The 16,880-nt window shown below is 37.5% G+C and overlaps 4 protein-coding genes and 1 long non-coding RNA gene across 18 annotated transcripts in view; 2 read left to right on the forward strand and 3 right to left on the reverse strand.

Annotated features, from left to right (window-relative positions):
- afap1l1a (actin filament associated protein 1-like 1a) overlaps positions 1-1,596 on the forward strand; it is a 41,494-nt gene extending 39,898 nt beyond the window's left edge. For all 9 annotated transcript variants that reach the window (XM_051859795.1, XM_051859789.1, XM_051859787.1 and 6 more), the window contains exon 19: positions 216-1,596. In XM_051859795.1, the coding sequence (XP_051715755.1) occupies positions 216-242 (27 nt within the window). In that variant the 3' untranslated portion in view covers positions 243-1,596. The remainder of the gene's footprint in view (positions 1-215) is intronic.
- pttg1 (PTTG1 regulator of sister chromatid separation, securin) lies at positions 1,503-14,013 on the reverse strand. Of its 2 annotated transcripts, none has more exons than XM_051859809.1 (6): positions 14,008-14,013; positions 3,218-3,316; positions 2,981-3,132; positions 2,818-2,890; positions 2,585-2,734; positions 1,503-1,676 (listed from the first exon to the last, which is right to left on the reverse strand). In XM_051859809.1, the coding sequence occupies exons 2-6, from the start codon at positions 3,306-3,308 to the stop codon at positions 1,591-1,593; spliced, it is 552 nt and encodes a 183-aa protein (XP_051715769.1). In that variant the 5' UTR covers positions 3,309-3,316; positions 14,008-14,013; the 3' UTR covers positions 1,503-1,590. The 2 variants fall into 2 exon arrangements, with proteins under 2 accessions (XP_051715769.1, XP_051715768.1); XM_051859808.1 differs by lacking the exon at positions 14,008-14,013 and adding an exon at positions 3,592-3,700.
- LOC127494152 (gamma-aminobutyric acid receptor subunit pi-like) lies at positions 3,827-5,301 on the reverse strand. Its single transcript, XM_051859810.1, has 2 exons — positions 5,024-5,301; positions 3,827-4,937 (listed from the first exon to the last, which is right to left on the reverse strand). The coding sequence occupies exons 1-2, from the start codon at positions 5,195-5,197 to the stop codon at positions 4,620-4,622; spliced, it is 492 nt and encodes a 163-aa protein (XP_051715770.1). The 5' UTR covers positions 5,198-5,301; the 3' UTR covers positions 3,827-4,619.
- The window catches only part of LOC127494155 (uncharacterized), a 29,123-nt gene continuing 16,996 nt past the window's right edge, over positions 4,754-16,880 (forward strand). Inside the window, exons 1-6 of the long non-coding RNA XR_007924810.1 lie at positions 4,754-4,895; positions 5,015-5,198; positions 5,314-5,450; positions 7,594-7,683; positions 12,676-12,860; positions 14,968-15,080. This is a non-coding gene — a long non-coding RNA (uncharacterized LOC127494155). The remainder of the gene's footprint in view (positions 4,896-5,014; positions 5,199-5,313; positions 5,451-7,593; positions 7,684-12,675; positions 12,861-14,967; positions 15,081-16,880) is intronic.
- On the reverse strand, positions 5,184-15,026 carry LOC127494150 (gamma-aminobutyric acid receptor subunit pi-like). Of its 5 annotated transcripts, XM_051859807.1 has the most exons (8): positions 10,232-10,997; positions 8,414-8,497; positions 8,219-8,331; positions 8,070-8,137; positions 7,765-7,982; positions 7,555-7,637; positions 7,295-7,432; positions 5,186-5,458 (listed from the first exon to the last, which is right to left on the reverse strand). In XM_051859807.1, the coding sequence occupies exons 1-8, from the start codon at positions 10,255-10,257 to the stop codon at positions 5,298-5,300; spliced, it is 891 nt and encodes a 296-aa protein (XP_051715767.1). In that variant the 5' UTR covers positions 10,258-10,997; the 3' UTR covers positions 5,186-5,297. The 5 variants fall into 5 exon arrangements, with proteins under 5 accessions (XP_051715765.1, XP_051715764.1, XP_051715763.1 ...); XM_051859805.1 differs by lacking the exon at positions 10,232-10,997 and adding an exon at positions 14,383-15,026 and having other exon boundaries at positions 5,184-5,458; positions 8,070-8,331; XM_051859804.1 differs by having other exon boundaries at positions 5,184-5,458; positions 8,070-8,331; positions 10,232-10,998.

The following is a 16,880-nucleotide window of genomic DNA, read 5'->3' on the forward strand; positions in this document are numbered from 1 at the left end:
CCTGTGCAATGCATCAAAAGGCAGATAATGCAAACAGAACAGCTTGCTGCATCAATGGAGATCACGTTAAAACATTCAGTCCATTTCTAATTAGTCAGTCTCTAATGAGTTTCATCGATTACTTTGGGGTCCTGCTATTAAGATCTTATATGTTGCAGAATAGGCCTGTATGTGTGTGTGTGTAACCTAAACATTAATGCTTTGTTTTTAACCAGGAATGGGAATCGAAGAAGTGTACTTAGGGAAACTGCTGATCAGGAAGACCTAGACTTTGTGCCATTTCAAGATTAATAAGAGGACTTCCACCAACACAGACTGCTGTATGCAACTCTATTGACTACGGTGGCTGCCACTTTTGTAACTTTACAGTGAAGTTAGAATGACAAAGCACCAGCTCTATTACAATACTTTGCAGCCAAATGATGTCCTTTTCAGGTGTCTTGTGAAGTTCCATGTTGCAAACACAAAATGACACAAAACATGTTGAAGGATTGAGAGGGAATGAGAAAATAAGTTTGCCAGTTGAAAGTGTAAGAAAGAGTTGTGGTTAAGTTGTAAAGGAAGCAGAGGATAAGAATGCATGTGAGACAATCCACTCTAAAGTCTTGAATTTTAAAACTGTTTATTTTAAAAGAGGCATGGTAACTGATTTGTACAGTTTTTTTTTTTTTTTTTAACTCAATTGCTTATACTTCTGGGGTAATACCAGCTCTTAACCAAGTGGTGCTAATAACAATGTATATATGAAAATTGTAAATATTTTTAACATTCCTTTTTTTAATTTAGCTTCATAGTATCTAACTGATACTCCAGTTTGTAACCTTTTGTTTCCCCCCCAATTTCTTTACCACCTTTTAATGTGAGTAACATTTGCACTTTAAATGTCTCTAGACATGGAGATGGGAATATTCTTTTAATAAAGACAAAAATGTAACTTTGCTCCTTTGTCACAGTTATAGACTTGCAAGGGAATTCAGAACAAACCAGCCAAAAGAAGGGAACGCAATATATGGGTTTCTAAATACAGGGCATTGAACAGCCACCCACTAACGTATAAAAATAATTTTATGTGTGGATATATATGGTAACACGTACATTATCAAAAGTTGTATCTGTAAATATTAATGCACTGTAAACATGAACATTTTAACAGATTAATGGTCGCTTTAAAATATACTGCTCATTGTTAGTTCATGTTAACTAATGCATGAATGTTAAAGGAGACCTCATTGTAAAGGGTTACCACTATACACACCTATTCCACCTGTGTTTGTAGGACCTGGAAAAAAATCCAGGAATTCATTAACCGCTATTGCAGAACCTTCCATTTCCTTACTTAGATTTACCACCCACCCCCCCGTACACACGTAAATTTCATTTATTAAACATTTTAACTGGCAAACACCTTTACTGAGATTAACGTCGATCGAGAAAAAGTCCTCAAGCTTTGACAATTTCAAAAAACAAAACCTTTAGATTCTGATTAAAAGGATGCCATTAAACATTTTTATAAAAAGTTTATTAACAGTTAAAAACAAACAATTCTGAAATGTACAAGGTTCACAAAAAAAAAAAAAAAAAAAAAAAAAATTAAAATTCACACTCTGGGGGCAAGTCAACGGTCAGCTCATTTATCGTCTGTAGGAAGGCCTCCATTTCATCACCATATCCCACTGCTGCATTTGGGAAAATAGAGAATAAATATACAAGCTTAAAGGGTTAGTTTACCCAAAAAAAAAAAAAAAAAAATGAAAACTCATTACTCACATGCCGTGAGTAATAAATGTAATTATTACTCATGCCGTTCCACACCTGTAAGACCTTCGTTCATCTTTGGAACACAAATTAAGATATTTTTGTTGAAATCCGATGGCTCCAAGTGAGGCCTGCATAGCCAGCAATGACATTTCCTCTCTCAGGATCCATTAATGTATTAAAAACATTTAAATCAGTTCCTGCGAGTACAGTGGTTCAATATTAATATTATAAAGCGACAAGAATATTTTTGGTGCGGGGAAAAAAAAAAAAAAAAAAAAAAAAAAAAAAAAAAAAAAAAAAGACGACTTGTATAGTGATGGCCGATTTCAAAACACTGCTTCACGAAGCTTCGGAGGGTTATTAATCAGCGTGTCGAATCATGATTCGGATCGCATGTCAAACCGCCAAACTGCTGAAATCACGTGACTTTGGTGCTCCGAACCGCTGATTCGACATGCTGATTCATAACGCTCCGAAGCTTCCTGAAGCAGTGTTTTGAAATCAGCCATCACTATACAAGTTGTTTTTTTTGGCGTACCAAAAATATTTGCCACTTTATAATAATATTGAGCCACTGTACTCACATGAACTGATTTAAAGGTTTTTAGTACATAAATGGATCTTGAGAGGAAATGTCATTGCTGGCTATGCAGGCCTCATGGAGCCATCGGATTTCAACAAAAATATCTTAATTTGCGTTCTGAAGATTAACAACAGTCTTATGGGTGTGGAACGGCATGAGGGTGAGTAATAAATGCTCATTTTTGGGTGAACTAACCCTTTAATTGGGCATAACATTTAAAGTACTTCAAAGTGTACTCATTACCACTGGGCATCTTTACAGGTGAGAGTGGCAAACACGGATCCATAATAAACTCTTCCACAGGTGAAGCAGCCGGCCACGTCTGTTTAACCAAACCAGCCAGAGAGAAACGACTGAGGTAGACTTCATCGGGAACACTGTAGGTCTCAAACTCTACAAATTGAACACGACAGAATCGTCAACAGCTGAAACCAAAAAAAGTTCAATTCCAAAGCCATAAAGACAGTAAGGCTTACCGCTTGGATTATATGGGAAGCACTTCTCAATCTCTGGCAACTCCTCACCAGCAGGCTGAGCAAGCACCTTGCACTGATGAAATGTACATTTAAATCAACCTACAAATTATTTCAATACAGTTGTCTCTGTAGGAAGGAAGCCTTCATAATATCAAGAACCAACCTTGGCTTCAGCAGGTTTAGTCTTCTCCTCTGCTTTATGAGAAGCTGCTGGAGTGGCAACAACCTTATTTATGACTCCCAAAGCTTTTCGGCTGGATTGCAGAGGAGCTCCGAGACGAGGCTTTCCTGTCAGAGGTGTCCTCAAGCACTGATCTGAAAGTGTTGTACGAGTAAATGTTTGATCACATTTATGGTTCTGGCACAAAAAGCATATTGGTGTCTGACTATTGGTACTGACCTGGAGCTGAGTGCAGTCTGTTCTGGCGAGATTTGATGGCTGGAGTGGTCAGTCTGCCGTTCTCCTGATCCAGGTAAATCATGGTGTCCATGTCTGTAGCTTTACACAGCGTTGACAGGTTTAATAAAAACATAAATAAAATAAAAAAAACACTACAAACTACACTTACTTAACAGCAAGACAGTAAAAACCAACTTGCTTGGTTTAAATAATGCCATTAGTGATTTGTAACGAAACAGTTCATTTTGGGCAATTCCGTTTTAAGTTATATATTAAAAGTGACACGCGGATTTCATCAATACATATCGCCAGTTGAACCAACCTGTAGTCTGTTCATACTATTTAACCAGAGAAAGAAGATGTTGAGAACTTACCGTTTCTTTTCTGTGTTTGTTCGTATCCTCCTGTAAGCGCACGCGCAAAATGACGTTTGTTTTGGTTCCGAGTTTCCCGGCTGAGTTTTAAAAGGCAACCTGCTTCTTGATTGGCTGATGGATTTTCTTCTTTGACCAGACGATGCGCTTAGTTTATTTCGTTAGCGCGACAGTGCCACCTTATGGCTTGACTGAGTAAAGCAATAGAAGATGGACAGTGAAACGGTGGCGTAATGCGTTTAATGGCGTTTAGTCTAAAACTGATGAAGAGGGTGATATATCCAAATAAATCACTTGATATGGATGAATCTGTGGATAGACAGATTGGAAGGTAAATGGATGCATGGATGAGTGGGTGATTAAGTAGTCAGATTTTTCATAAGCCTACATATTAGGCTACATATTTTATTTGAATGTTAACATGTCTAATGTCACAAATTTGCTTATTTGAATTGTGCCCTAGAAATTTTGAATCTTAAATATTTAATTTATTTCACCTTAAATAGTCTTTGTTTTGCATTTTTTTTTACATTTAGGCTATATATTAAAACTTTATTTCCAGATTTGAATCACAGTTTTACAATATGGAATCAGACTTATGGACCCCACTGTACATACATGCATACTGTACATTGCCCATTATTGGTTTTACTTAATGGCATATAGATTGCTCAGTGCTTATGGAGTTTACAATGTCCCTACAGCGCATTACATTTACCTAGCAAAGCAATAATAAGAAAAAAAAACAGGTAAAGCATTGAACCCTTATTAATCAGCAACATGAAGGCAATGTACAACAGCGTCCTTCCTTGTGTCCTACTGCAGATGTGTCCCTATTGTGATTTATGTGTGTCCATTTCACTGTCGCGTAGAAACAATGCAACAGTGAACCATGTAAAAGTCCAGCTCAGTGTTATAGGGCACTATTCAACTGGAATTGATGGGTAGTGAACAGTCTTTTCACTTTTTCAGTCATATGTGTAATATTTTGTTCATTTATGGAGATGGGAGGTAGAGCTTTCCGTCCGTTAGAATAAAAGGTAGTAGAGCCAGTAGAAGATATTGACGAGGAGAAATGCCATAGGGAACAGTATTCGTGAGTGTCTGTCAATGTTGTTTGGATTCTCGATACTCATCATGGATGCTGCTCGGCGAGACATTTGCTTTACAGAGGACAAACTGCACACCTTCTCTTTCTTCTTGTCCACGGCCTCATTCCCTTCACATGCCACAGATTGCTCAGGCATCTCCTGCTGAGTGGAGTCTTCCGTCTTCAACTTTTTGGGTGACATTGAATTGACCATGTGAGTCGTACCATTTGACTCCTCGAATTCTTTGAGTAGTTCCTATGAAAAGTTCATTTAAAAATGTAATTAATTAGTTTTAAAAAAATAAATGTGTAATTTTTAATCACTATCCACAGATTTCTCACCCTTTGCACATCTACAATGGTCTGGTGTTGCATGGTGCAGAAATGAGCGCAGGCATATTCCAGCAGAGCACCAAAGATGAAGGTGAAACAGATGCCGAGATAGACGTCAATAGCCTTAATGAAGCAGTTGGCATTAGGAAGTGAGGTCCTGGCTCCCATCATTAGTGTGGTCATGGTAAGAACAGTAGTCACCCCTGTCGAACAAATGGATTTGATATTTAGTTTTTCTATAAAAACTTTATAGCACGTTTGCTAGAGTAATAAACTTTTGGAATCACTGGCCGATGCAGGTGCGAGCTGGTACGGAGGACTGACTGATCCAGAAAGACACCCATGACAGAACCACCAGCAATGTTGAGGGCACATACGTCTCCAGAATGAAGAACAGCACATTTCTACGCAAAGCAAAGTAGAGCACTAGCTTCGGGTAAGAACCTGCAACAGATCCAGAATACTGCAGGTGATTCATACATTCAACTTTTACAGAAAAATACTATGAAAATGGTACATTAAAAGTTACCTTACCATATACGGTAAAAACTGTAAATGATTTATAATTGACCCTTCGTCGGAAGTTTGATTGACAGGCGATCTAACCAATCATAACGCCGAATCCGCCGTTATGTCCGACAAAGCAGTCAGGGGGAGTTAGATAAACTTTGTGGACTTGAACTTGAGAAATGTTGTGTACTTACATCTTTCCGCGGTTGAAACAGCATTCCTTGTTTTTTTCATTCATGTTTATTTAATGCTATAAATTAACTAGTCGGAAGAAATGATCTGTTCACGAGCTGCTTGAACTGAGGTAGGCTACTACGGCGATCTGTCACGACACATTAAAGAGTTACAAAACGGTATTTATTGTTTAAATTTCTTTAAAAATTACAAAATTTGAAATATGAGACTTTGTTTCACATCAAAAGTAACCTGCTCTGCCTTGTCTGTCGACGCGTTGTCAGTGTCCTCTTTGCTCCGTGATGTATTTTTCACTGCGTGCACATGAGAGCGGCATGGCTTGTCAGACATAGCAACAGTAACTAAAAGAGGCGGGTCTTCGCGAATGGTCAATTGTGTTATATGTAAAATGCTGTCAAATTTATGTTTTTTGCAAGTAAAAACTGTGAATTACCATATAAATTACAGTGAAAAACAGTAAAAGAACATTCCCAATAGTCCCTTCATGACACTTATGATTATATTTTAATTAAATAGTTTTGTTTCGGCTTATTTTTGTTATCTGTAATGTACATTAGTGTGTTTTGTGTTACATTTTCTGTTATTTACTTAGTGAATGTTTGGTTGCTTTCTGTTTTACCACCTGTATTATCAGTACATTTTAAGGTAAAAAGCAGGTAGTTATAGTAGACTGGCAATATTATTAATATTATATCATTATATAGTAAATATATAAGGTGTAAAATATAAGATATGGCAACAATATGCCATATTGTAATACCTGAAACATTGTCACGATATTTTTATAGTGCATTTCTGGCATTAAAAAGATAGTTCACCCAAAAAAAGAAAAATTCTGTCATCATTTACTCATCCTTATGTTTTTCTAAACCTGTATGAATTTCTTTGTTCTGTTGAACTAAAAAGAGGATATTTTGAAGAATGTTGGTAACCAGACAGTTGATGGTAGCCATTGACTTCCATAGTATTTTTTTTCCTACTATGGAAGTCAGTGGCTACCGTCAACTGTTTGGTTTCCAACATTCTTCAAAATATCTTCTTTTGTGTTCAGCAGAAGAAAGAAACTCATACAGGTTTGGAACAACATAAGGGTACGTAAATGACAGAATTTTTAATTTTTGGGTGAACTATCCCTTTAACACCAGTGTCATGAGTTTGATTACTAAGGAATACATGTACTGATTAAATGTACAATGGTACCAAAAAGTAGTATTGATTTTAGCCCATTAAATATCAAAATATCAATATATACCTTTTTCTGTATCATATGAAACCTAAAACCTCTTTTTTTGTGCAATATTTTGTTTGAAATATGTGCTTGTGCTATTTCCTTTGAAAAAAAAAAAATTGGATGATCTTTTGTTATCTAATGCAGTGGCATTCATACATCTTTAAGTCAGGCTTAAGTGTCCAAATTCTTTTTTGGGACACTGTAAGCCATGATTGTGCCGTAAGCCGCTTAGGCGGAAGGACGTCTACCACATGTATGAATATAAGACTGACTGACTGGTACTTTTCAGTTAAATAAAATGTTAAACAGGTCAAGATATTCATAATTGAATTAGATGATTGTACCTGTTTCATACACCGCTTCAGATATGGTTGTGTAGTAGCTCTCTACACTGTACTGGGCCAGACGCAGTGTATCTAACCCCTTCACTGAGTCATTCCCTCGGGTCCAGTAAAACACCACATCCTGTAAATTATAGCCCCCTGAACATGCATGCACACACATACAGGTTTAAGGGTTTGTATAGCCTGCTCTTGAATAATTAATAAGATAACATAAGTAGAATTCATTTGCATTTGATGTGTGTGAGAGTAAAAATGCTTACAGCTTTCTAATTGCAAGGTACACTCTTGTCTATCCATAGGATACTTGGTGAGGTCCATGTTGCAGGCGATGGTTGCTGTTATGCTGTGGAGAAAAGGAGGAATATTGATTGAACCATTTCTGTAGGAAGGTACCCCAGACGCATATGCATCTGCCTGGAGCAGCTGTTCAGCCTTTGATAAGAAGTTGTAAATTCAGATTCAGTGTTTACCGGAGAGCGTAGAGCACAGTGCCATTGCTAAAGATGCGGATCAGACGGTTCTCCACAGTGACATCGTGGAGGAAGGAACGCTTAGAATCAGGGATGAACGTATCGGGGATCCACAGCAAAGAAACCAGCCGTCCGTCCAGACTCAGACTTTCATTTCCAGGGAATATCAGTCGGGAATCTCGCCATCGTTGTCTTAGGAAAATAGTGGCTGTGTAGTCCTATCAGTATGTGAACAGAACAGAATCTCATTAGTCTGAATCGTATCAAAAAAAGTTTACAGGTGAGATCATTAACATTAATAGTACCATGTTAATCTCAGAGATGGCATCAATGCTGGCAATATCCAAACTCATTCCAATTTCAACAGGCCCCTCTGTGGGAACAAAGAAACGTGTTTGTATTATTCGTGTTTTAATTCTTAATCTATATTTAATCAGCTGCAGTTGGCCCTCACCGTTAAAGTTTGGCCTTAGGTATCGATTGTAGCCTTTCATCAGCTTCTGTATGGTGGGCTGCAGTTGCGAATCATTCCACTCGCCGTACTGATTCCCATAGAATCCTCTTTCACTGGGAGACGGAGAAATGTTAACAATGTGGATGGCCCGTGATTCTTAGTCTCAATGCGTCAGATGTTTATCTCTTTACTCACCCGTTTGTAATTAACAGAAACAGACTCGTCCAGAACAGAAGATAGAGCAGCATTCTGTGATAATGTGATACAGATGAGCAGTGGCTGTGAAGAGTATTTAAGAAAAAAAGTTTTGTTAAAATCATGTCTATTAAGAACGGATTATGACTCTGAAGGCACTTTTCAGACACACCGTTTTCTCCAGGGATTATACAAATTAGAGAATAAGATCTTGCAATTGCGCCTTTGTGTTCCACATTTGCTACTTGAAATGCTTTAGACTTCTGGCTTTATTTTTTATACTTGAGATTTTTGTTAAAATTATACCTGGAAAACTAAGAACTGGAGCTTTAGCTTCTCTTCCAGTTTATCAAGTGGATGATAAAACTCAGATTGATGGAAGTCTGCAAGGGTTTCTATTGTTTTTGACATACGAGTCATCATTTCGTCATTACCTTTTTAGTCATTTTTGATTTATTAAAGCAATTTAAAAAAAAAAATAAATAAAATAACCCAACAGAACAGTATATTAATAAATCAAACATTTCTTTGAGGAAAAATGTATTCATAATAGAAATTTTATGTTTAAAAATTCCAGATTTTCAGTGATTGTTTCAACCTGTATGCAATATCTTTCTGCGGTTTTAATACATTAATCAATTTATAATTGTTAATTGTATTAATACATTGTTGAATGCAATTGTAATTAGTTAATTGAACACATCCAAGCACTGTTTGTCCACCAGTATTAATTTTCCTTTTGCATTGCATTGCTTTCAGCGGTCTTTCAGCTTGATCCTGTTGACCTGGGTTGCCAGGTTTTCACAACAAAACCCTCCCAATTGCTACTCAGAACTAGCCCTAAACTAGCCCAATTGCATTTCAGGAGGGCTCCCCTGGTAAAAATTGCGTTGCGGGGGGGTAAAATCCACGTTTTTGGCAGGGTTCCCCTGGTAAAATTTGCATTCCATAGGCTAAATATCATGTTATTTGGGGTCGCTTCAACCCGCGGAAATGACAAAACAACCCGCGGCAACAGTGTAAAAGTAGCCCAATTCTTGGCAACACTGCTGTTGACCCTCATAAGTGCCCATCAACCATGTAAACTTTAATGTCTCAGAACGTTACCACAAGATGGCAGCAGTCATCTCTGCCCGCACACAATTGCACCACACACAACCTTTCATTAATGTACTATTTTATTTAATGCACATCTTCCCAGTCACTCTTTCTCTTTACTTTAAGCTTATGAAGCTAATTGCCTTGCCTCAAGACACACCAACAATAACCACTGCAGTTATTGTCCTGGGACCTGAACAAGAAGCAGTCCATAATGAAAGGCGCTGGACCATTTTACCACAGATCAGCCCCCACCAACCATTTCTCTTGCTCTCTTTCTCTCTAATTCTAAGTCTCTCTCTCCCTCTCTCTTTTTCTCAATGGATTCTTTTAGATTAGAGCAATCTTTCAAAATGTCAGTGCGCGTCTATTACTAAATGAGTCAAATAGACCTTTTGCGCCCTGAGTTGTGAGTACAAATCTTAACATTATCACGTGTCAGCAATTTCAAATGTATATTTTTATATCTTTTCCACTAGCCCTCACTATTGCATTAATTTAAAACCACTTATGCCAGATGCAAAAACTATCAAATATATTCTCCAGAATGTAAACAGCGTTCCATCTTCTTAGGCATGCCACTCATCTCATTCTTCCCACTATTCTTTCTCTTTCTCATATTCAATTATTCCTCTCTTCCTCCACCTCATCTCTCCATCCATCAGCTGTCCCCATCTACTGTCTGTCATGCCGCATGAACATCACAATGGCAGCAGTTACCTGTGGAGATCTGAGATGCAAATCATTGTGACTTTATCCTTCACTCTTCTTCTTGGTCTCTTTCTCTGTTGGTGTACCTGTAAAATTCGGGTTGATGAAGATGTTTTCTTTTATCTTGGGTCTTCTTTCATCAAAATCTTATTGTTTCTTGGTTTCTCAGCACGCAGTGTGTCTCCTGCGTCCAAGCATGGCTTCCCTCACGCTCGTCACTTGACTGGCTCTGAGAATATTCCCTCTCTCTGCCTCCCTCATTCCCCTAACCTCCCCCCAGTATCTCTCTCTCTCTTCCCCTCTCTCCCTCTCTCATTCATGTGCACAGCTGTGTCGGATGCCTGTGATAGCACCTGTAGTTTTATAGATGAATCTCTTTCATTGCTTGGCTCCCTATAAATCAATGTCATTAACAATGTCATGTGGCTTGTGACATGCTGCATTCTTCCAGTCGATCTCTTCCTCTCTCTCAATTGCCTCCCTTACAGTTTCAATCACAATCCTGATTTCTCCTTGTTGCAGATTCACATCACATTTCACATCTGTGTCTTTCATCTATTTTGTTTCCTGCATCCCTATCATTTTTGCCACACCTGTTTGAAGTTTTTGTGATATGATCTATGTCATTTTTATTTTCTTATTTCTCGTTTCTAGCTCTGTCTCTTGTCATGCTGTTTTCTCTCCATCTTTTCATCTTGCTTATCAATACATTCTTTTAAGAGAGTGCTGGAGAGAGTGTATATTGTTCCATTACAGGGATTTTCACTGCCTTTTCTATAGTCAACCCATCCTTTGGCTAACACATTACCAGAGGTCAAAGCCTGGCCCACTCGGAAATTTTGCATTTGAGGGTTATTGAGGAAACAGTTGCCAGTTTGACAATAAACCATGATGCAATTTCTGACGGATAGTATTACAGTTATATATTTTAATCATCATTAAAACCGTATTTGATTGCCAGGATTTGAAAAACTTACGGTAAATACTGTCCAGTATTAAGTAAGCACTCACGCACATACAGCATGCAGTGTAGGTTTCCTTTGAAAAAAAATGGCGGAAAGAAGTGAGAGGTTTTACAACAGAGTTCTGAGGGAAATTCTATGAATTAAAGTATGAATGAATTCTATGAATGTATCTCTGAAGGGAACTGACCGCCTTGAGAATAGTTTTGATGGCATTTTCTTTTCATCATCCCTCTGTGTAACGCGTAGTGTTTATAAGCGCAGCTCTGCTTTGTTTATGGTGTTACCGGGGAAACAGCTCTGACAGAGAATGGATTTACATTTTCATTCAGCTCAGACCACATTTTTATGCGCTGTTGTAAATTTAGAAGTTAAGTAAAGTTGGGATTTTGAATGTTAAAATAGGGGTCTCCTGGAAAAAAGGTTGAGAACCACTGTCCTAGAGCTTTAAAGCTACAACCACCAAACTCGGCCCAGACCTTCAGATTGTTCTGACTTCAGACTTGACTGATCCGGTTTTCCTAAAAATGGCTATCAAAACTCAGAAAAAATCCCATAGACTTACATTGATGGAATGTTCAGACTTTTCAAACTCCAACTGTCAAAAATTCAAATCTAAACACACAGTAGCAACACCCTAGCAACTGCCCATGTACCTTAGCAACCACATAACAAAACCACTCAAAGTACCCTAGCAACACCCCTGGCTTTTAAAACTACTAAACTAAAACTTAAACTATTTCAAACTAAAAACCTTCAAACTTCAATCTTTTAAAATTACTTCAGACTTTTTTAAGCCAACTTAAAGTTTGTTTACGAACTTTACTCATCTAGATTACATTTGAAATTCCAAAATATATTATAAAATGTTATATTTCCAATCTTAAAATACATTTTAGATGAATGTAGTATTTTGGGCACTATAAATATGTTTATTTATATTTTATTTTATATATATGACACCTCTTCAGAGAGAGAAAGAGCTGTATATGGGATTATTTGAAAAATAAATTAAGGCACTGTCTATTTACATTATGTGCAGATGGCCAACCATGTTGACAAATGTTGATATGTTGTCATTCACTGTCATTCACAAATCATCTCTCTACAAAATCTCGCTGGAAGCAGTATGTCATCCGTGTAGTTTTTGCCTACTATTTTATGAATATAATTAATTTGGACACACTACTCTTTTTACTTACTATTTTACACCTACTTTACAGTAGAGAAGTAGGCATATTCAGATGCAGTATCAATTCCATAGCCTATTTTTTGCCACAAAATGAGTGCAAAAAATGCAAAAACATGAATTAAAAATGAAGCCGATTTTATTTGGGCCTGGGTATGCCTTTATTATTTAGCACTATCTGAACAACTTGGGTTACTTCTCAAGTAACCGATCAATTTGACAGCAGTCTCTTTTTTTTCATTTGTGTCCATCAAAGTCTTATCCCTTTTTGTTAGGCAGTCTTCCATTTATATTTTTGTCAGATGGAAAGCTGCCGGAGAGGGACAGTGGACCGGCTTTAATCATACCCCTGCGGATTGACCGGCTCTCCATGATTAAAGCGGACTCCTCACCATCCTCAGGCTCTAAGCCCACACAACATTGTAAACAGAGGCGCTGGATTCAAACTGACGGCTAAATGAATGTTTGACAGCACAGAGACACACAGGTGACGCCTCAGTAAGCTCAATTATATAACCTCTGCTCTCTATCTCCAGGGAAGCCTTGTTTCCTTCTTGGAATAATGTTTATCTTCTGGTGCAAATCAGACAATTTCTGAAAACTTTCTCAAATGACGCCTCCACAGCTCAGGAACCGACACCGCTGGTGATGCTGCTGTTTTCATGAGACCTGTTTAAAAAGCTCCCGGCTATTGCTAGCTTATTTGCAAGGATAATAGCGCTCAGCTTTGAGCAAGAGGCACCAGGTGTGTCCTAGATGAAGGAACGGATTGTGCCATCCTCCCCATTAGACCTGCAAACATCAAGCTTGGACTGGTGGACCATTGAGTGCCAGCAGAAGAACTTAGCATGTTGTCTGAGCCAGTGACTTATGCCCGGATCGACCCTAGAGGTTTATGGCTGAAAATCAGATGACTGCCACCAATCACCTCAGCATGTGAATAGCTATTTCCTCTCTTCTTGGTTCCCGTCACAATCCAGTTGACAGATTATCAACATGCCTACTTCCTTTTCTCCTCCTCTGCCACCTCTTTCAGATTCTCTTTAATTCATGTTACCTTCAACTGTCCTCTTTCCATTTTTGTGAAGACCTTCACGTGCTGCTTGGTCTAGTAATGGTATCCTCTCCATCCACTTTAGTAGATCACTCAGACAGTTTTATAATTACAGAGCCGCATGGCAGTACAGCTCATACATGTGAGTGAAGATTGAACTGACTTCCTACATGCTTCATGACCTCATTTGTCATCACATGACATACATTCATTCAGATAAATCCACCAGCCTGCCATTTACATGCAGGTTACTATAGTATATCAGCTCAGCTAGCTTGATTTTTGTTACACAGTTCTATTCTATTATCCTGAAAATAAAGACACTTCTATAGCATTTATTAATCTTTGTTAATGTTAATTTCAACATTTACTAATACATTATTAAAATCAAGAGTTTTATTTGTTAACATTAGTTGAACTAACATGAACAAACAATGAACAGCTGTATTTTTGTTAACTGATGTTAACAAAGATTAACAAATACAGTAACAAATGTATTGCTCATGGTTAGTTCATGTTAGTTAAAACATTAACTAATGTTAACAAATGAACCTTATTGTAAAGTGTTACCAAAATATGTTTTCTTTTCTGTTCCACTGAAGAAAGAGAGTCATTCAGGTTTGGAATGACAACATAACTGATATTGCTGTAAGTTCCACAAATAACTTTTTATTTACTAGTTTATTGGAAAATCATCTTCAGTATGTAATCATGCTTTTTAAAGAAACAGGAAACCAATATTCTGATATTAAGAACCTATAATCTAAGACCAAGAACCTTTTAATCTTCAAAAAACCTTTTGATAAAGAGTCAGATCAAATAGGCTACAGTGGAAAATAATTCTTAAAAATCCTGCAAAATAACCTTTATATTAATAGTGTAGCTTTCTGTATACTTTCATTTAAAAGACATTAAATTCTCACTCACGCATCCACGCACATTTTGCTGTACTCACCTTTTTTGCTTTCTCAGTTCAGTCTTGAGTCAGATTGTTAACGGTAAAGGTGTGCCGGTTGTGAGGATGTGCGGATTCTGCTCCCTTTCCTCTCTTTCAATGTTCTCACTCTCTCTCTCTTTCTCTATTTTTTATTACTCTGTCTCTCACACTCTGTCACTCTCGTTTACCCTCTCGCGGGCAAGACTACTAGTGTTCGGTTTTCAGCGAGGAAAGAGAGTGTTCCTTGTCTGCATGCCAACCATAGGGATGATGTGGATGAGTGCATGGCATTAGCATGATTTGGTCTATGCCAGACTAGTTCCTGAAGGATCTGAACCAAAAGAAGGATTTATAGGATATTTCTCATATTATAAGATCCTCAGCCGCATGACATCATTTTCTGACTACAACAAAGTGAATCATGATCTTTTGATCTGCAGTGTTTAGAAGGAAAAACAAAACAAAATATGATATTTTAGATGTTAGGATAATCCGCTTACATCCACTGGAGTTATGTAAGAACAGACAGTATTTAGTAAATGTTTTATATTTAGATGTCCATTTCAATTGTGGACCTGACTCTTTTCTTTCCTTTTATAACAGCTGACACACATCCTGAAAAAATAAACAATAAACCAATATCAAGGTCATTTAACCACATGGTGACAGAAGAGCTGAACTGGATTCATCAGAGAATCCACCTTCAATGAGTAGAGGTAAGTGGGATTTTGCATCAGTGAAAGACTGTCCACGTCAGAGTTCCTTTGTAATGCCCAAAGAAAAGGAATTTGCCTACAGAGAGAATGAAATGAATAAAACATCAGTAAATAATGAAGTGAGGAAATGAGGGCTGTGGGATTTCAGCACCAGAGTGCTGGTAGAGTGTGATGTTAAGCAGCTGGAATGATGAGAGCAGCAGAACTCAACCTTGGGCACACTATTGACACATTCATTAGTGCTGCATAGGAGATGCCTGCATACGTCTCATTTATTTCTCTCTCCGGTAAACAATGTAATTGACCGACACAGTGCAAAGCTTTAAATTTAGAACATGCAAGTGAACTGGATTTGCTTTCTGCTTTTAGCAATATCAGTTTATGATACATATATATTGTTTATTTAATATATTTCTATAAATAATGGGCTTCCTTTGTTTTTCCTTGCAGTGGCTTTATAAATTACTTAACAATTAATTACTTATTCACCAAATTATGTCATGTGTTCACAGTGCAACCACATACAAATAGACTCTTTCTCCCCCCTGCTTTTCCCCTCTCTATCAAGCACACCAGCTTCATTTACATGTTTCTGCCCTGTCCACATCTGTATTCTCCACATACTTGCTGTTTGCTATCCCTTAAACAGTTTGCTACAGGCCAGGTCACTAGAGTATAGTCAGTAGCCTGGCAACCACAAGTCAAGGTTAAAAGAATATAATCTGGTCCGTATTGTTGACAGTTTAATCTACTATTTTCTCCCTAGTGAAATACTGCAGTTCTCCGGGTTTCTCTCTTGCTGTATTTCACTCCTTTTAAATCCTTTTAGTTGTAATGGCATACATTGCATTACCCATGACCAATGACTAATGCTTTTGCAAAAAGCCATATCCCTATAATGAGGCAGTGTTTAGCCACCCTATGCTTGTAGCATAGTTTCATTAAAGGGTTAGTTCACCCAAAAATGAAATTTGTGTCATTAAGTACTCACCCTTGTGTCGTTCCAAACCCGTAAGACCTTCATTCATCTTCGTTCATCACAAATTAAGGTATTTTTGATGAAATCCAAGTGCTTTTTTTATTTTTTTTTCCCAATAGAAAGCAACGTAATTACCGTCATTCAAGATCCAGGAAAGTACTAAAGACATTGTTAAAATAGTCAATGTGACTACAGTGGTTCAACCTTAATGTTATGAAGTGACGAGAATACTTTTTGTGCGCAAACCCCCCCCCAAAATAACGACTTCATTCAACAAATTCTTCTCTACCCTGTCAACGAAAGGCTGTGCCTCGAGTACCTTATTGCTGTTATAAAACGGTTACCACACAATACAAATATTAAAGCCAAAAATATGTATCAATGTAACTTTCATGAAGTAAACTTTCACTAAAAGCCTTCCTTCCGCCGCAAAAAATATTCCCTGACTGTGAACAGCAACAGAAGTTACATAATTACACCATTAGATGGCGGCAAAGACTGTCTTTATGAGTGTGTCAGTCAGTAGCGAAGACTTTTACATTGAAAAGATACTTTGACTAGCGCTGTCAGTCATGGGAAAACTGTTAAAAGGACAAGATGATACATCGGACATTTAAACAGATTTTTTATTATGAACATAGGACTAACCTGAAGGAAAATGCTAAATCTGAATGCAGGTAATAAACTCGTTCAATCGATCTCTTTCTCACAATACTCTTCTACATAATACAGTAAGCTTCAATGAACAATATCAATTGAGAACATACAGTTTACGTTGCTAAGAGTGGTTGCTAAGGGTGTTGTGTAGTGATACACAGAAC

This window comes from Ctenopharyngodon idella, chromosome 14 (assembly GCF_019924925.1).
Source record: "Ctenopharyngodon idella isolate HZGC_01 chromosome 14, HZGC01, whole genome shotgun sequence".
In the NCBI taxonomy this organism is placed as follows: Eukaryota; Metazoa; Chordata; class Actinopteri; order Cypriniformes; family Xenocyprididae; genus Ctenopharyngodon; species Ctenopharyngodon idella.